The following is a 17,010-nucleotide window of genomic DNA, read 5'->3' as shown; positions in this document are numbered from 1 at the left end:
TTGAGAAAGTTCAACTGTGCTGAAAGTGTGCAGGAGTGTATTTTCTACATATAACCAATCAGCTAAAAGCTTATAGCTCACTTAATGTGAACAAACATGTCATTACACTGCATCCGACCTTTTTTTTCAGAAGAAAGTTTCAAATTAGTTGGCACAAACAAAAGCTTATCTTAATTTGGAATTAACTATTGGTCAAAATAATGATTTCTGGAAGATTCTTGTTAAAACAACAAATTTAAATATCCCAACGCTAGAAATGTACAACCTGAGCTTGAAAAATGTAAAAGCGAAACGATTTACAATGTGTCATACTAAAAAAGTGTAAACTCCTCAGCAAACCATGCAAAAATCTAACTATTTTACTAACTGGTGTTGCCACCTTTTCTTTGTCTTGCGTACACCTGTGCTACCTTTTTTGTACAATCAATTATGTTTTTTTAACCTCACTTTTTATTTTGATCTCAACAGACAGTCTTACTTATATTTAAACCAGCTTAGTTAATATTCAATCGCATTGAAACAGACACGCCATGTTTTGTCATAACTCCGAAAATGATTTGACGCCATATTGTGTCATTTAGTCACGTGTGAAAGTGACGTGTAGTGACAAAAGTCCACTAAAATAGAGTTTTGACAACCGTGATATAACGGATATTTATTTATTTTAGTATCATTTTAGCTAGTTTAATCGATATGTAAAAATATTCACAATGCTATGCATTAATTTTAAAGTTTTAACTCAACAATAGTGTTTGCCTTTGCTGTCTTTTGAATTTAATCAATTTTCCACCGTGTAGCGATACGGTAAATGTTTTAATTAAGTTTGCTTGAAAACAGCAATACACAACAAATGCTAGTGCAACATACAACAGACGATCACGAACGGACGTGTTGTTAGTTTCACCACCATAGTGGTGAAACCACTATAGCATATATGCTGTGGTTTGGCTTGGCTTGTTCACTAATGTGACCAACCCGAAACTTTGGTCGGTGCCACATGTTTGGGGGTTGAGCAAGTAAAAGTTTTCGAAAGCGAAAACAATTGGCCGTGTTCGATAAAAAAATACACACTGGACATTTGAGAAACCTAACAAATCTTTGACTGTAATATTGAGAAGCCCTTGGCTGCCTCAATGTACGTACCACCTACCCTTGGCCCTGCATGATCAGACGCGTCACCATTGTCCTCGGAATTGTTTTCAATGACTCGCTTCAATGAGCAAGGTTTTCAAAGCACTCTTGGCTGTTGTTGATTGTGAGTATCCGGGACAGAAAGTTGTGTGGATATCTCTTACCATTTTACGTTTTGCTTCAAACAGTTTGTTGCTTTCTTTTATCACATCTCTTTTTGTTCTAACAAGTTTATGTTTATGTTAACACTGTTCTGGGCGTGTGAGGATTAATATTGTAAGTTTAATGTTTTGTGTTTCAACTCGTGCTTTCGTGCCAAATATAACCGCACTTCATACTTTATACGTTTTTCATCCCCGTCAGAATACGGTGATGGTTTTCCAGCTTCTACAACATTGGTCTAGTTAGTCTCTAGTTAGTCAGAGATGTTGGCACGTTTTGGCGGAAAGCTTCCGTTAAAAGCAATAGAACGTGAAACATGGGACGAGTATACCGGATTGTATATAGTCGACACTTTTCGATCAAACATATGTATGTGGTTATATGTGATCATTATATAATTTTTTACTGACGCTGCCAGGTGTTTTTTCTCTGTTTGTGTGCCACAACAATGTCCACTTTGCTTGATTCGCATTTCATACCTCCTGATGAAGGCTGCTGCATAACAGCCGAAACGTCGTTACAATAAAATGCTGGTCTTGTTACATCAAAGTCACTGCACTGAAAGCAAGGTTTGTATAACTGAAAGTACGTCAAACGAAAGCCGGAAAGCACGTGAACTAAAACAATCTAGTAGCAGCAAATAGAAGCTGCAAAACGTCTCAATTTACATAAGAGTCTACAGGAAAAAGTGCAACATGAACCATCATAAGCGCAGGATATGCTGAAACTGTACACAAAGGTCAATTTGACGAGAAATGGAGTTAAACGAAGAAGTGAGATTTAGATTTTATCTAGCGCTGGTGCTTTTTTGTGTATTTACGTATTCAAAGTGCACTGGATGTGAATCCAGCGCTAAAAATCTAGCTGGGATTCTCGCATTTACAACCCATTTTTCTAACCTGCGGTAGAAGTTACCTTTTTCCACTAGCAGTCAGAAAAATACTTAAAAGGCAATCAAGTCTTAAAAGTTTACAAATAAACGCCGAATCTGGCCTGGTTGTGTTAAATTACTTAATCACAAACATTCACCGGTGGATGTCGTAGTCGCCTTTGGACCAAAGCGCGTCAAGTCTGTGGAAATACAACAACAAGCAGAGCGCATTCTTAAGACCGAAAAACATGGTATAAGTGTCCGCTGGGGGAAATCCCCACTGTGCGCCCAAGATGACGATGGCCAACCTGAGCCCAAGCCTCGGCGCATCCTCCACGGCCATTATGACGCAACAGTAGAACGTTTGGAGCTTCTTGCGGTCGATCGGAAACAACTCGGCCTCGTGGCGCCGACTTAAAATGAACACAAGTGTCAAAAATCCAATGCCCCAGAGTACCATGACACCGACGAAGAGAGGACGGCTTGCCTGTACCGCTCTCTCGTTTAGTCCGGAGACGATCAAATTATCCAGGTCGGCAGCGTGTAGGAGAAGTTCAAAAGCCATTGAGCTGAGCTGAATTCGTTGTAGCGAGTCGGGCCTTCGCATCTGCACACGCACAAGAACCAGAAGTAGGCAAGTCACGTGATGTAGAAGCAGTAGTGAGAGGTCACGACCCCACGCTTCGATTTGCTCCGGATATATTGGATCCGTCGTATTCAGATTTATCAATGCATCAGTGGTGACCATGCGGGGTTGCGGTCTTGCTGTTGTAACGACTGTGAAAATGACGAAAAATATGCGTAAATTAATGCCACAACCAAAAGTTTAAAATACACTTGAAATGTTTCGTATACTTGGATGATACAAATATTCTCCATTATAAATTATTGAACAGACATAACTGCATTGTTTTTGAATAATGACGTTGCTTTTGCATAATTGTTGGTAAAGCGTGACTCGTATACATCACGTGTGTACTAAATGTCAGTGTGTCAAAATAAACCAAGATACGAAATATTTAAGGACTAAACAAATAACATTGATATTCCAACTTACCCGATGGATGTGGAACTGCTGTTGGGTCGATAAAAGTAGTTGCCTGAAAACATGGAATCAAATCATTAACTGCTGTAATCAACAAATACGAGCTTTTTGGTTTATAAATATTACTGGCGGCCTCAGTAACGGATTGTTTGATCAACTATAGGTTTGCATATGTTGTTGTTCCAACAATGACTAATGAGACCTTACCGTAATGCCATCAACTGTAGCGTTCACCTCTCTTCTCCGCCTTGCAAGCATTTCCAATACTGTGACGTCCATCGGTGCTGATGTCATATTGACGTCAGCAAGGCTGGGTCCTTGTCTGTTTCGGAAAACAAAAAACAATTTATCAATAATCTAAAGCAATCCAGTTAGTCTGCAATGCCTTGGTTTCGAAGCCTGTAAACCAATAGCTGTGATCGCCAAGTGAGGATCTGCACTGTGGGGCGATCCTGACAATCATGCCCTTGCATGAAACAGAACTAATCAACACGATTTGTCAGTAATCTCGGAACCGCGGAAGTAATCTTGTTTAGGGAAATGTAGCTGCATTTTTCCGTGTAAATGAAACTTTAACTCACGGTAGCGCGTCAGAAGTTGGATTGTGAGTGGCGTTGTAAATGGAAAGTTCTGTGAAGGCCAGTGCTGGGACTATAGTAAGCAAGCAGAAAACGGTGTTCGGATCAAACCTGAAACAAAGTGGTGTGATCAGTTTGCGTTTATACAATGATAAGCCCTGTTAGATGATGAATTTTTATCAGTACATAATTGAAATTTGTTTTTGGAATATCTAAACGGCACTTTGTTCAAAATTAACTTAGTGCTGTTTGCAAGACGCGCAAAAAAGAATTTACCAAATGACCCTCACCAAGTTCTGCCTTTCCAATGCTGATATTTGTAAAACCTCCAGTAGGCGTACAGATGAACTTTGTACCAGAGCGCTTGTAAGGAATCACCTGTCAAAAATCGTATCGCCGGTCATAGTCACATACACCTATTTTGTTCAGGTAAAAAAAGTAAAATTTACAAACACATAACAAAACCAATGGTTTGCCCGGCAAGAGTAAGGTAGTTTTGAAGGTTGTCATATAGTTTGTTAAATCGCACTCCAACGCCCGGAAATAAAGTTATCATCTACGTGTGCTTACGTCATTGCTAGTTTGTTATTGTTGTCAACCAAATGAAATCTAGTCGGTGTGTAGGTGCCGCATATTATAACAGCAGTGTGTTGTTAAATTTACTCAATTTTGTTTTCGATGATGAGTAAACTTAGTTAGCAATAATATTGTGATAATGCAAAATTCAATTGATAAAATACAATTGTAGAGTTTCAACTTGAAGCCTTAATAAATTTGCACAGCGAGCCGTGGTATTGATTTAATTTACTCACATATGGAAAGCAATGCTCCGATTCCAAGCAGGGCGTAACCCCAGTGTGGAAACTCGAGGTCGCTCTTCGTGAGCCTCCAAATGGTCACTCCACATAAACCCAAAAGCAGGCATCTGGCAACGAATTCGCCCCAAAAGGAGCGACACAACTTGATGGCCAACTCGCTCCGTTTCATTTTCTTACTCTCGAGTTTCGAGACGTCGCCTGTGACCATAAAACGTCAGGCGATTGGATTAAAGGTCGCAACTTACAATGACAACGTTTATTCAACATAAATAGATTAAAAGCAAAACAAGAATAGATTAATAAAAGGTTGGGTTGGCCCTATGTGGGGGAATTGAAAAGTGAACTAAAGTTTTGCCCTGTCAGTGAAATTCTGTAAGAAATACAGTTTGGGCTAAAGAAGATTACAAATTTGTTTTCTCCTGTAATACACGTAATCAATATTTGTTACAAAAGCTTGATTATGTCATTGCGCGCCGAAACAAAAACTTGCTTGAGTGACAATTAAGCTTAGATTCCTGTAAAGGTAAAAAACTACCTGTAGATAAAAGAAAATCTAGATTGGTGAGGCACCCCCTGTCTCAGAATGCTTCTCGACTGTAGCTTTGACTACCGAAGTATACCCAATTGATATTTCGCATTCCAGTGACTTAGTAAAACGTGGTAAAACAATTTCAACCTTTAGTTTTAACAAAAACTATATACCATAGAACTATAAACAAAACTTTCTATTGGTCCTATGCCTTCTGATGTCTATGCTGACCCTCTTACTTAGTTTGGAACTGCCAACGCAGGTCAGCCAAACACATTTACTTCCCACCGTTAATGAAAGGATATAAAACTCCTTCTGAATCGAGCTTCCGCCAATAGAAGGCAGTTACGTCATTCCTATGTCGCTATCAGTATGCTAATGCCTTATACAGAGCCTTGGAGTCGCTTAGCGTAGGCTCGATGCTGGTTACCACGCACTTTATAAATAATCACTTCGAGTTAAGAGGTCAGTGCAAGTTTATAAACTTTTCGTGGTTTCACATCCTCTTGCAACTTATTACAAAGCTAGCTGTAGTGTTTGCTTCAGTGCAAATGAAACAATTTTAACGTTTGTCATCAAAGGCCAACGCAGTGGCATTAAGAGTAAACTTTTCAAAGAAACGGTATACCCGTTTTTCCAGCTTTATAAGACCTGTTTTAAGGGATACTATACATCACAAGTAAGCGCTGCAGTTTCCATTTTCGTACCAGCGGGCAAAAAGGGGCTACCCCAACCATCAACTGTATACTTTAGGAGGGTCCATTTATATGCTAAAATATATAGTTTTTCCCAAACTTTTTTGTGCGCGCTAAACTGTAACGTTATTGAAGTTGACAATTATCCCTTCAATACAGAACCGCCAAATTAACACGTGTTTAACTTAAATTGTCATTAGTGTGAATTTTTAGAACGTAATAAGAAACAATTTAGAACGCCGCAACAGTGGAATAGGTCACATCGGTCATTGTTGTTTACACCCGATACAAAATCTCACAATTTTTGCTAAAAAATTTATGGCATCGCACATTAAACCCTTAAACCCGGTTGTTTAAAAGAATCGACTTTGCATGGAAAGCGCTACAACCATCACGTACCAGGTTGAAACGGCTTCACGTCGACTATCGCCGTCTGCGGAAGTGTGGAGCGTCTGGTCGGGCTGCTGGGTGGCTGCATCGACTCCCCCGTGTTGATTCGTCCGTTCATTTTGCTCAGAACAGAAGCAAGCAGTATAACAAGCAAACCCTACCTAATTTTCACCTTTTAGATTGAAACATAACATTTGGTCAATAGAAAATTTTCACGAGGCATTTTTTTGCTTCTTAAAATTTTACTTTGCTATGTTTATTCTCGGCGTGTGTAACTCCACAAAATGACTAAATACGTCATTTTTACGTCAAGGATAATGAGTCATGTAACCACATTTATCACGAAGGATTGTGGGTAAAATCAAAAGTCATGACAACAGAGCTCATATCCGAATGTTCTGTCAAAACTAATAGGTCGCACCAACTTCGCGCTGATCATTTAAGTTAATTGCTTTGATATAGAGTGATGTTACAAAGGGCTTCTACATACATTACCTATAGACATAATTTATTCTGTTCTGCGAAACTTCTCTGTCTAAATTTCTCTTCATCCCTTTGAATAAATGTAAAACACAAGGTGGTAAAATCCGTATGTGCATCAACAGACAAAAACGCCTTTTGTATTTATAACGAAGCTGGCAGCATCGAATCAAATTCGTATGTGATGGCCTTGTGTTTACGCCGCGTTCCTCTATGAAAACTTGCCGTAACTCTTATACCGCCAAGACGTGGAAACAGTTTTGTGGTTCCCGCAAAACCACGCGCGATAACCGAACCAGAAGCGAGCGACGTGTTTACATTTTGTCAAGATTGCAATCTGATTTTTCTGATGTCCAAAGCGACAATCGATTTTCGTAGCACAAGAACTAACCTTTACGAGTCGAAACGGACAAATGATTCTAATCCAACGCAATCCAAAACAAACAGAGCAAACAAATTAAAAATAGGCACAAGCCTTAGAAATATATTACATTTTTGTCCAAATTTAGTGAGAATTTGCATCCAAAAAACACATTCCATACTGGGTTATACCGTAATTGTAATCTATATGTTGCAATCCATGTATTGTTCTGTACCCAACACGTTTCTGTATAACTTGAATATATGCACTTGTGTAAAAAATTAGGCCGCATTGTGCAACGAAACGCACTTTTGCACTGACTTATCTCCGCTGCTCAGTGACCTTGACGAAATTTTTCTGAGTGACTTTGCAGGAATGCGGAATGACTTGCGTGTCACCGGGTATTTTAACCTCGTCAGACATTTTTCCACTAGACCTGGTCAATTGATATAAGGCGTGTAAAACGCGAAACGTGAAAAGGTTACAGCAAAAGTCAAGTATGTAGATTTCATCAACAGCCCAGGGCGAGGCTCGGGTCGCCGTAAATTTCAAGTAGGCCTATTTTGATGTGACAGTTGATGTTGGAAGAACTACCTACATAGTGTATTGGTTTGTTTTACAATATTAAAACAATCAATTGCATTTGCTTTCAAACTTTAAATATTTGAGTCTAGACTTTTTCTATGCTACACCTGAATCTCATTTTTAGCGAATATACTGCATATAGGTTTGCAACCAAAGCGCAATTACCGAGACTTTCAGAACCAAGTCATATTCCGTTGCAAAAACGTGTTCTTTTGGCATCATTTTCGCGACGACTTCGACCAGTTTTACGATTCTTCTCTATTGTCCCGCGATCGGCCGCAATTACATTCCACAGCAGCAAATAATGTCTAAGCAAACATATACTGCCGTTTAGTGCTCAAACACGAGAGCTATAACACAAGCTTCGACAAATTTTGACCACAGAAAGCATTCATAGCATGTCTCAACATCTTCACCGACTGCTGTTGACAAGGCTTTTAGTGTTGTGCCTCATGCTTAGGGCAGTTCCTGGGATAACCGTACGTTTATCGCAGTGGAAAATCTCTATCCCTGCTTGCGGGAAAACAATACGGGTGAATTTGAGGTAGGAACACGAAACTCGCCACAAGCTGTGTCAGAATGCTGTTACCAAAGTAAACGCGTAGGTCTGGCGCCAGGGCCTGGGCACATTTGACCGAATGACCTTATCTGGATGAGCTTTTAGATGGCCCGGAAATTTACTAAAAGAACAAGAAAATGGCGAGTGTAATAGGGTTTTTTTAAGGTCAAGTTTTGCTTGAAATGCAGACCCCGCAATATTTTAGCTCATCGGCCCCTACTTTGTCTGGCGTATTCTGACAAGCATGGCAAATGGAATTTATGCCTACTATCAAAATTCAAGTAACAACTGAGTACAATCGCCATCAACCGGCGACACTTACGACCATTTTTCTTAGTCACACTATAGCTAACTAGCCGTACAATTCAATAAATAATACACCAATAAATCTTCTGCCATGTGATTTCATGCCTTTTTTCGATACTGACACTTGAAAACTGATCCAACGGCTATACTACCAAGCAACACTGTCCGATGTTTATAGATTTCATGACATTTTTCCTTGCCGTAAAAAAGTGCACAGCTTCTTGACTCGTCCTACTGTTCTCCTGTAGAATTGTTACCATAAAATTTTCGCTACTGACAAACTTGAGCAATAAAATCCCGCCACTCCTTGAACAAACGAGCACGTTACGCTACGCCTTTGTGACGCAACAACAAACTAAAGAAACGTCTGAATTGTGACGCACAATCGGTATGTTTTTTTAGTGGCGCAAGGGCAAAGGAGCAAGGCATTGTGTTGGAAGTACGGGCGTTAGCTAAAATGTTACGGTTATTACTGTTAAGCGTACCATGAAAAACCACACAGCTTAAATTTAAGCCAGGCTGTGATGTTGTACCCATCCAAATAGGCGTGTATGTAGCAAATATCCTTGATCGCTCCATAGAGCGGAACGTTACGAGATATACGCTCACAATATCAATGCCCTGTTAAAATGCACATGTATGTGTATAATCTGCAAGAACCTATTGTGTTCTATCAAAAGTTAACAATTATTGTGTTCTCAAACGAATAGTCTGTTGCTATACGAAAGACAAAAATGTAATATTAAATTACCACTTCCAATTCAAGAACAGTTAATAAGGCTTCCATTCATCACAAACATTGCGCAATCACACAATTAAAACCGCAAATTACAGATAATGCCTGGTCACAGTTCATTATAAGGAAGAACATCACACGTAGCAAATGCGACTATTGTGCGTTAAAAGGGACATCAAGAACTAGAACGCTGCCGAGGTGGATAAGCGGTTAAAACAGGATTCATCGGTCTCTTATCCTGTCCGAAATAGTGGTCGCAGTTAAGCAAGGGGCAGTCGCTATATTCTATAACGTAATCGTAAAAGAGAGTCGATCTTTGAGGGTCGTGTTTTGGTCCGCCCTTGAAACCGCATTCAGCGATTGTGCAACCGAGCGGCAAGCATCCGTCCTGCTGACAATCTCTATGACAAAATAAGGATGGTTAAATTTACTGTACTGTGTACTATAAATTCAGGCATTCAAATACAGTTATCGAAAACTTGAAACCAGGGTATTTTTAGGCAACAATAAGTAGCCATTCTCTCACTTGTTAACGAAGACGTTCATCAGCCCAGTGGTCACGTGACCAACTTCGCCAATCAGCTTTTTCAGAGTGGCAACAGACATGTGAGTGTGGACGGTCACGTGGAAGTGGGCCGGGTGGGTGGCCACGTGATCGAATGTGGCCAGTCGCATGTTAAACTCGACGTACCTGCAAGATAGAAACATACCATGGGCGCAAAAAGTTAAGATTCTTCGTAAAGATGAATATTCCTATAATATTTTGTATTGCCCATTTAACCTACCCACTTTAAAGTAAAGTTTAGAGTTGTTTTAAGCATGTTTGTTGGAAATTAACACTCTCCGTGTACTGATGAACAGAGTAAGCAATGAACTACACCCATGTATGCATAATGCATTATTTAATCACAACATATTTGGACAAACAGTCTCAAAAAGTTATCATACATTTTCACTAAATTTTTAATAAGCTTATAATGAAAATACAAACCTAAGCATGTGATAATCAGATTTAATAAAATACTTATGACCTACACCTATAATACTTCTGTTTCAATACATTGCGAAAAATGATCTTTTTTGAGATTTTTACCTGGAATAGTCTGAGTGCAGTGGGTCACGTGCTGCCTTTTTCCCCACAAAACCTGTTGTCACAATATCAGGTACAAAATCTTCAGGCTGTAACTTTTCTTCATGCGTGCTTCCATCTTTTTCATCTTGTTGGTTTTCATCGTCAGCGTCATCATCCAGAGCTATGCGATTGTGAATTCCTTGTTCGAAGCCACAGTACTCAATAAGCCCTGTATCCTCTGGGTCTAAATTTTTGGCCAGGGCACATATTTCAAGATCAGTCAAGGGACAAAGCAGGTCATGCAATCCTACGAATAGATGTGTTGTTAAAGTGTTATCCAATGTTACACGTACACTAACTTATGCAGAACATTGCTGTGGCAATATTGTAAAATGTATGCAAGAAAAGTCATGTTTAGTGAGCAGTAGCAATACATCATTTGGAATGTATTTTTTAGTGTAATTACAAACAAATTCATATAAACTGGTTGCCTACCTGCTCTAAAAACTTCAAAAGGTACTGTGCCCTCTTCTTCTTGATCAAAGTTTTTAAATAAAGTTTCAACTCTTGTTTTGTTGTCTTTCATCCATTTATCAATTTTGTTGAGAAATTTATCATACTCTGTGTCATTGCATAAAAATGATTCTAGTTTCTTGGCAAGCTTAGCCTGTTTGAAACAATAATAAGTTATTAATATTATTATAAACACAACAAATGTACGCCAAAAACCCAATCATACACTCCTTTCACCATAAAAATGTGACAAATTTACACCAATTTTACTTTTGAGTTCAATATCAAATAAACTCACTTCAGTATTACAAAAAAACAAATCCAATTATTCATTAAATTTTTCAATTCAATTTTACTTGCACACAAAAAAAACATGAACGCGTATGAATGATAAGTATGTAAAATAAAATGTCATGGGCATTAATAAAACCATAAGGGTTATCTAGTCTGGCACCCAATAACATATGTCAAAAAACAAGCACAAAACATCTTCACAGCAATATAATACTCACAGCAGCCTTTTCTTCTTTCGTAAGTTTTGCTTTTTTAGCTTTCTTTTTCTTTCCAATTCCAAGTTGTGCACCATCACCATCTAGCTCCAATACATCACCATCTTTAGATCCAGCATCGCTCTTTTTCGATGCCTTTTTAGATCTGGTAAATAACAACTTTATAGATCCTGCTTTTTTATTTCAAATATAAATTGCCATGACACATAATACAAAAATAATGTGTACTTACTTCTTTTTACCACCCTTCTTCTTAGGCATTATCGCCCTGAGGTTAAAAGTTTTGTTTCATTAATCCAATACCGCGCATACCTTTTGCATTGATTGGTTTCAACAAATGAATTTTGTTACAAACATAAACAAGATCGCTTAGCGTCCCTTTGTCACGCTTGACTGGTTTTTACGTAACAACGATATAGAAATCGTAAAAAAGTATTGCTTTTCATGAGCGCCAGTTAAAAAACGTTTTGCAATTAGTGCTAGCGTCATCTTTTGATAATTTTTAAAATCCTGTCCCAAAACTTGTTACAAACGCAAGAAGTATACCCAAGGCGATTTTCTTTTGCTGTAGTGGTTTGTTAGGCCTACATTTTTTGTAAAAACTTTTGAGAAAAGCTTGGTTAAGCGGATTCTGACAATAAAAATATTTAATGAGAAAAGGGTTTTGGTATGTAGTTTTTCTTTCGATGCTATTTATTTCATGCAAGCTTGTGTGCAAATTTGTGCGAAAAATTTCGTGAATATATGAACTAAAACGTCGCATGATTGCACCAAAATTGTGATGAAATGAAACATATTTACAGACACTGTGAACTTCACGTCATGAAGTACATAGAAAATAATAGCAACGACATGTCGAATAAACATTGTAAGTACGTTAATGTTCGGCATTAAAACAATTACGAAAATAAAGTGGGTTTAACTCACACGATATACGATTGCGTTGATTTTCAGCAATGGCTGTGATGCCGCTAAAAGCAGGTTACTATAGCAAAAGGACACCCTTAATAATTAAATGCTTCTAAAATTGTGCAGGTAGTGATAGTGAAGGTGACTCGAATGTCATCATTGCTTTTTGACCCATTCAGATATACGGTTTATTGCTTCCACAGTAGGTGGACAATTCTCCATCAGAAATGATTCAGGCAATTGCTCCTTAAATCCAATGTCTTCGCTCGCTTTTAGAGCTTTGTCACCTACAGTTAAACCATAATCCTTTAAGCAGGAAATTGGACCTTCAATGCAAGCAAGTACTCCGAAATTCCTGTCAATTTCGTGTAATATATATTGCAAAGAAACTTTGTTTACCGTCAAAATTCACGTAGCAAAGCCGAACCGTCAATTCCTCAGGTGGGTGTAGATAGGAGGGACCTCCAGCCATCAGCTAGGAAAGGATAATTGGAGTTTATTCAAAACAGCTATTGACTATAACAGCAGCCACTCATAACTATGCAATTGAATCAAATTCGAATATTTTTAGTGTATGATTTATAACCAATTTTACATGTTAGGTCATAATGAATTTAATACCAAATAAACCAAATTCAGTCACACAAAAAAATCCGAAAACATTTGTCAAAAAAAAACAAGCGCTTTTTGGTCTGGTTATGGACGCAAACCATACCAACTATAGCTTATAAACTGATCTACGAACCAACTTACAGCCACTCCGGTTTCACGCAACATCGTCTGACACATTTCGTCGCCGGTTCGAATCCCGCGGTTGGCGAGTCGTTCACGGATGACGGCGAAGTCGGGAAACACGTAATAACCGGAACTTGACATGTGAACTTTGACGCCAACAGAACGCAGAGTGCTGTAACATATATTGCCTTGAATCAAATGAAACGAATACAGTAACAATCCATACGGTTTTATCATATTGCCCATTGCTGGACAGTATGCCACCTGACTGCTCAAATTGTATTGAAGTCTTGATGTAAAAGGCGGTAACGCCATGTACAATTACTTAAATTGCAAGTGGACTAAATATATACGTTTATAATTGCATCTGGAATTACGTCGAATGAATTTTCGAAACCGTAAACATTGCAACAACATGACATTTTATACGGAAATCTTAAACCACTAAGCAGACACAAAGCATTTCAAACTATTCAAGGGTAAAACACTCACGTGCAACAATATTGAGCCACAGCCTGAAGAATTCTTTTGCAGTGTTTCACGTAACTCTTCGCATTGTCCTCAAACCGAAGTAACTGGAAAAGCCAGAGACTCGCATTGTATATCAAAGCAAAAGGAGAGGAAACAAACTGAATTTATTGAAAGCTGGAAAAGACAATTACTTTATAAGAAGTTAATGTTATTTAACTATAAAAAGTTTTGAATAGAAGCCAACTGATTTATTAGCAATATTAAAAAATCGATTTCGCCTGCACGGACGTCCTCAGTTTCTTATCCAAATATAGATCAAAATAAATTGGTGTCGCTTATAGAGTACAACGCCAACTAGAGGGCTAGATTCTGGAAAAATTACAAAAGAATAGTGTACATCGCATGTGCGCGTAAGCAAAGCATGTTGCGTTAAAACTCACCGACACAGCTGCGTATTGAACCGGCGCACTCGCACACGTGTACGTTTGGCTGGCAGCACTCGCAACCGCTTCACCAACCACTGTGAATATAAGCATGCACCAAATCAAGTTAGCGAAAAAAAACGCTTGAATTAATAGCAATGATGTAGTTTTGCAAGATAATCCACATCACAAAACATACAACATAACGTAGGGTAACGATGGAAATAAACTTACATTTAAGCTCGGAAGGGTAAAGATGATAACCAAGTCTCCAACCTCCACAACTCGCCCACTTCGAGATTCCTGAGCTCAGAACTGTTCCCTCGGGGTAATACTAGGAGTTGAATACAAGGTCGTATAACCAGCGTTTCACACACAATAAGCAAGCTGCTTTTTGATGCAGAAAATGGAGTTGAAAGACATTGTGTGCTGTGAGTTGCACGATGACCCTTTTCTTAATGACGTTTAGCGACTATTTCCTAAACTATTTTTTAGCGCCGCCAAATAACGCAGAGTCACCAACAATCGGTATTTAATAAAAATTCCTAGAAATGAACGCGGTATTACAACCCTGGTGGTAACTCCAGTGTACGTGTAACTCTGATAACCATCTCATTAATGTGTGAATATAATTCTCAGTTGTTCCGTTTGTGTCTGTTAAACGTTATTTGAGATGACTTCAGCAGAGGGTAGCAGTGCAGCTGGTATTCATATTATTATACTTTTGTTTCTCTGCCCCTCAAACGAGCAAAGCAGGCAGAATATTCTGCGGCGACGAATTTGCCACGTACAGTTTATATTTATGATTTTTCCACGTTAGTGCCGAAGTTAAACTCCAAACAGGAAACGGCTGGAAATAGTATCTGATGCACACTGATAACTACTGTTCCGAATTTTCCATTAATTTGTCAATCAAATCTCAGGGACAATAGAGTTCTTATGAAGATAGGAACATACAATAAATACAATGTGCCAAATATTTTGTTAATTTTATTTCGCAATTTTAGTAGAGTCCGTGTTTACTTTGTGCCCTGGCAAAAATAGTCCAAAGATTACAAAAAACAGCAAATAACAGCGATGGTGACACTTTAATTGGACATGTATAGGAGCGGTGTGTCGACAAAACCAAGCCTCCAAGTTTAACTTTGCAAATGTTCACATTGTATAAAAACACTTGACTTCAATTTTCGCTTTATGCGGAGGTAATACGTACATGAACATATTGCTTAGGCCAAAAAAAGCTTACACCTCAAACAACGTACCTTTGCAATAGAAACATGGTTGTCGTCGAAAGAGAGGCGAGCGTAAATTTCGTCACTCACGACCAACATTCGGTGCTTCCGGAAAACGGCACTGCAGAGGAAGTAATATATAAAATGCAAATTTCAGCTTAATAACATAAGGCTCGGACCAATTGTTTAAAAAAATGTTAAATTTGGGTTGACGAAACCCACTGTAATGGTTAAGCTGATGACATTAAAATTTGGCAGACATAAGTTTCTTCAAATTAGAAGGGAATCCTACATACCTTAATGCCTGCAATTCCTCTTCAGTGTACGATGTCCCCGCTGCAGAGAAAATACATGTAATCACATCATTATCATGCAATAAAATAAAAGGCATGTTTGATTTGAATGCCTAAAAAAGTGCAACATTGTATACCCTCCAAAACACATTCCCATTACTAATTTGCAATTGTTAAAATAGGTTGCACAAGTTATTGATTATTGCATGTGTTTAGTGTTTTGCTACTTACTTGGGTTATCAGGATTGCAGAAGATTACCACACTATTTTGTTTAACTTGGTTATCAGCAACTGTCTACACAAAATTAAACATTGTAAGTTTGACAATATCATGGTTAAACAGTAAAGTTCATGTAGCAGGTTGGACATAAATCAATTATTAAGCACAGGACAAGCACACATTTATTAATCACACATTTACTTTGTCGAGGGCTTTTGGAGTCAACTTCCACTCATCGGCGAAATTTGTTTGCACAACAAACACTCGATGGCGTGACAACAGTGTTTGAGGCTTGTATGTAGTCCATGTTGGCGAAAGAAGAATAACATCTAATTTTAATACAATATTAACAGTTAATTAACAATACAAAGATCAGCTTTCATTTTAAGAATTTCCATCTGTTTATTGTCCACACTAGCGAAAAACATGGGCTATTTAAATACAACCCATTACAACAGACTTGATGCACAAGGATAAATGATTTAAAAATACACAACCATTGTTTTAGTTTTTTTTCTGTAACATACCCCCTCCTGTGACACACAAAAGTAAGAAAATCAGCTCCTTAGATCCAGGGCCAACTACAATATCAGCTGTTGAAAAATGGCTCAATCCATCTTCATTCTTATGGTAGTCACATATAGCACTTCGCAGTTCATCAATACCTAGCAAAACAGTGCAGTCATAATATGCTTATTTACAAGTTGATGATTGAAAAAGAATAAAAGCCAAGTCATGTTTTTTTACCTCTCATCGACAAGTACTGGGCAATGTGTGCATGAGCTTTCAACTCATCTTGTGCAAACTTGGGAACTGGAAATGGAGACTGTCCGAACCCCAAATGGAAAACTTCATCGCCTTGCTTCTGTTTAGCCCTAAAGAGTAGAATCACTTTCCTTAAACATAGCAAAAACACATATAATTTTGGACCAACAACGTTTTATGTCAGTTTTTATTGCAATGCTCCAAGTTGTATTATTCATGCGTCCTGTAACCTCTTGTTGCAACTTGCATGAAGTATAATATATACCAACAACCACCAATAAAATATCCGGGACAATATAAAAACCATCATCATACCATTTGATGTAATAGAGCAAAACTCACTTTATTTTCTCGTTGAAGTGCAAATTTGACGCAGGTCGGTAATCCCGCAAATCCTCCCGCAGAAAGTCCGTCATTCTCAATTTTATGACAACAGCATATGGGTATCGCGATGCGCTCGCGCAAGTTGTTGAGGGAAGCGGCGCTACTTAACTTTTTCATGGCTTTCGTAATGTAGTCCTTCAGTTTTAAAAATGCTATACGGATTTGCATTTATGGCATACCGTGCTTTTAGCATTGTTTAAGGCTGTATAAATACGAAATATGTGTGAATATGTTTTGTG

At 38.3% G+C, this 17,010-nt stretch overlaps 3 protein-coding genes across 3 annotated transcripts; all 3 read right to left on the bottom strand.

Moving 5' to 3' along the window:
• Positions 1–2,114: 2,114 nt before the first annotated feature.
• On the bottom strand, positions 2,115–6,385 carry LOC145894878 (transmembrane protein 26-like). Its single transcript, XM_082983545.1, has 7 exons — positions 6,229–6,385; positions 4,600–4,803; positions 4,078–4,165; positions 3,791–3,898; positions 3,417–3,531; positions 3,222–3,264; positions 2,115–2,941 (listed from the first exon to the last, which is right to left on the bottom strand). The coding sequence occupies exons 1-7, from the start codon at positions 6,335–6,337 to the stop codon at positions 2,319–2,321; spliced, it is 1,290 nt and encodes a 429-aa protein (XP_082839671.1). The 5' UTR covers positions 6,338–6,385; the 3' UTR covers positions 2,115–2,318.
• Positions 6,386–8,882: 2,497 nt separating this feature from the next.
• On the bottom strand, positions 8,883–11,712 carry LOC145894907 (uncharacterized). Its single transcript, XM_082983577.1, has 6 exons — positions 11,573–11,712; positions 11,344–11,485; positions 10,814–10,985; positions 10,340–10,625; positions 9,773–9,937; positions 8,883–9,647 (listed from the first exon to the last, which is right to left on the bottom strand). Exons 1-6 carry the CDS (start codon positions 11,599–11,601, stop codon positions 9,422–9,424), a joined length of 1,020 nt encoding a protein of 339 aa, XP_082839703.1. The 5' UTR covers positions 11,602–11,712; the 3' UTR covers positions 8,883–9,421.
• Positions 11,713–12,018: 306 nt separating this feature from the next.
• Positions 12,019–16,982, bottom strand: LOC145894687 (aspartate aminotransferase-like). Its single transcript, XM_082983324.1, has 13 exons — positions 16,730–16,982; positions 16,370–16,497; positions 16,150–16,287; positions 15,824–15,951; positions 15,634–15,697; positions 15,406–15,445; positions 15,140–15,230; positions 14,112–14,211; positions 13,896–13,975; positions 13,477–13,559; positions 13,003–13,156; positions 12,649–12,724; positions 12,019–12,536 (listed from the first exon to the last, which is right to left on the bottom strand). The coding sequence occupies exons 1-13, from the start codon at positions 16,801–16,803 to the stop codon at positions 12,406–12,408; spliced, it is 1,287 nt and encodes a 428-aa protein (XP_082839450.1). The 5' UTR covers positions 16,804–16,982; the 3' UTR covers positions 12,019–12,405.
• Positions 16,983–17,010: the final 28 nt, after the last annotated feature.

This window comes from Ascidia mentula, chromosome 3, assembly GCF_947561715.1.
Source record: "Ascidia mentula chromosome 3, kaAscMent1.1, whole genome shotgun sequence".
Taxonomy (NCBI): domain Eukaryota; kingdom Metazoa; phylum Chordata; class Ascidiacea; order Phlebobranchia; family Ascidiidae; genus Ascidia; species Ascidia mentula.
The sequence above is the reverse complement of the archived record's forward strand: the minus strand, read 5'-3'. Positions and strand labels throughout refer to the sequence as shown.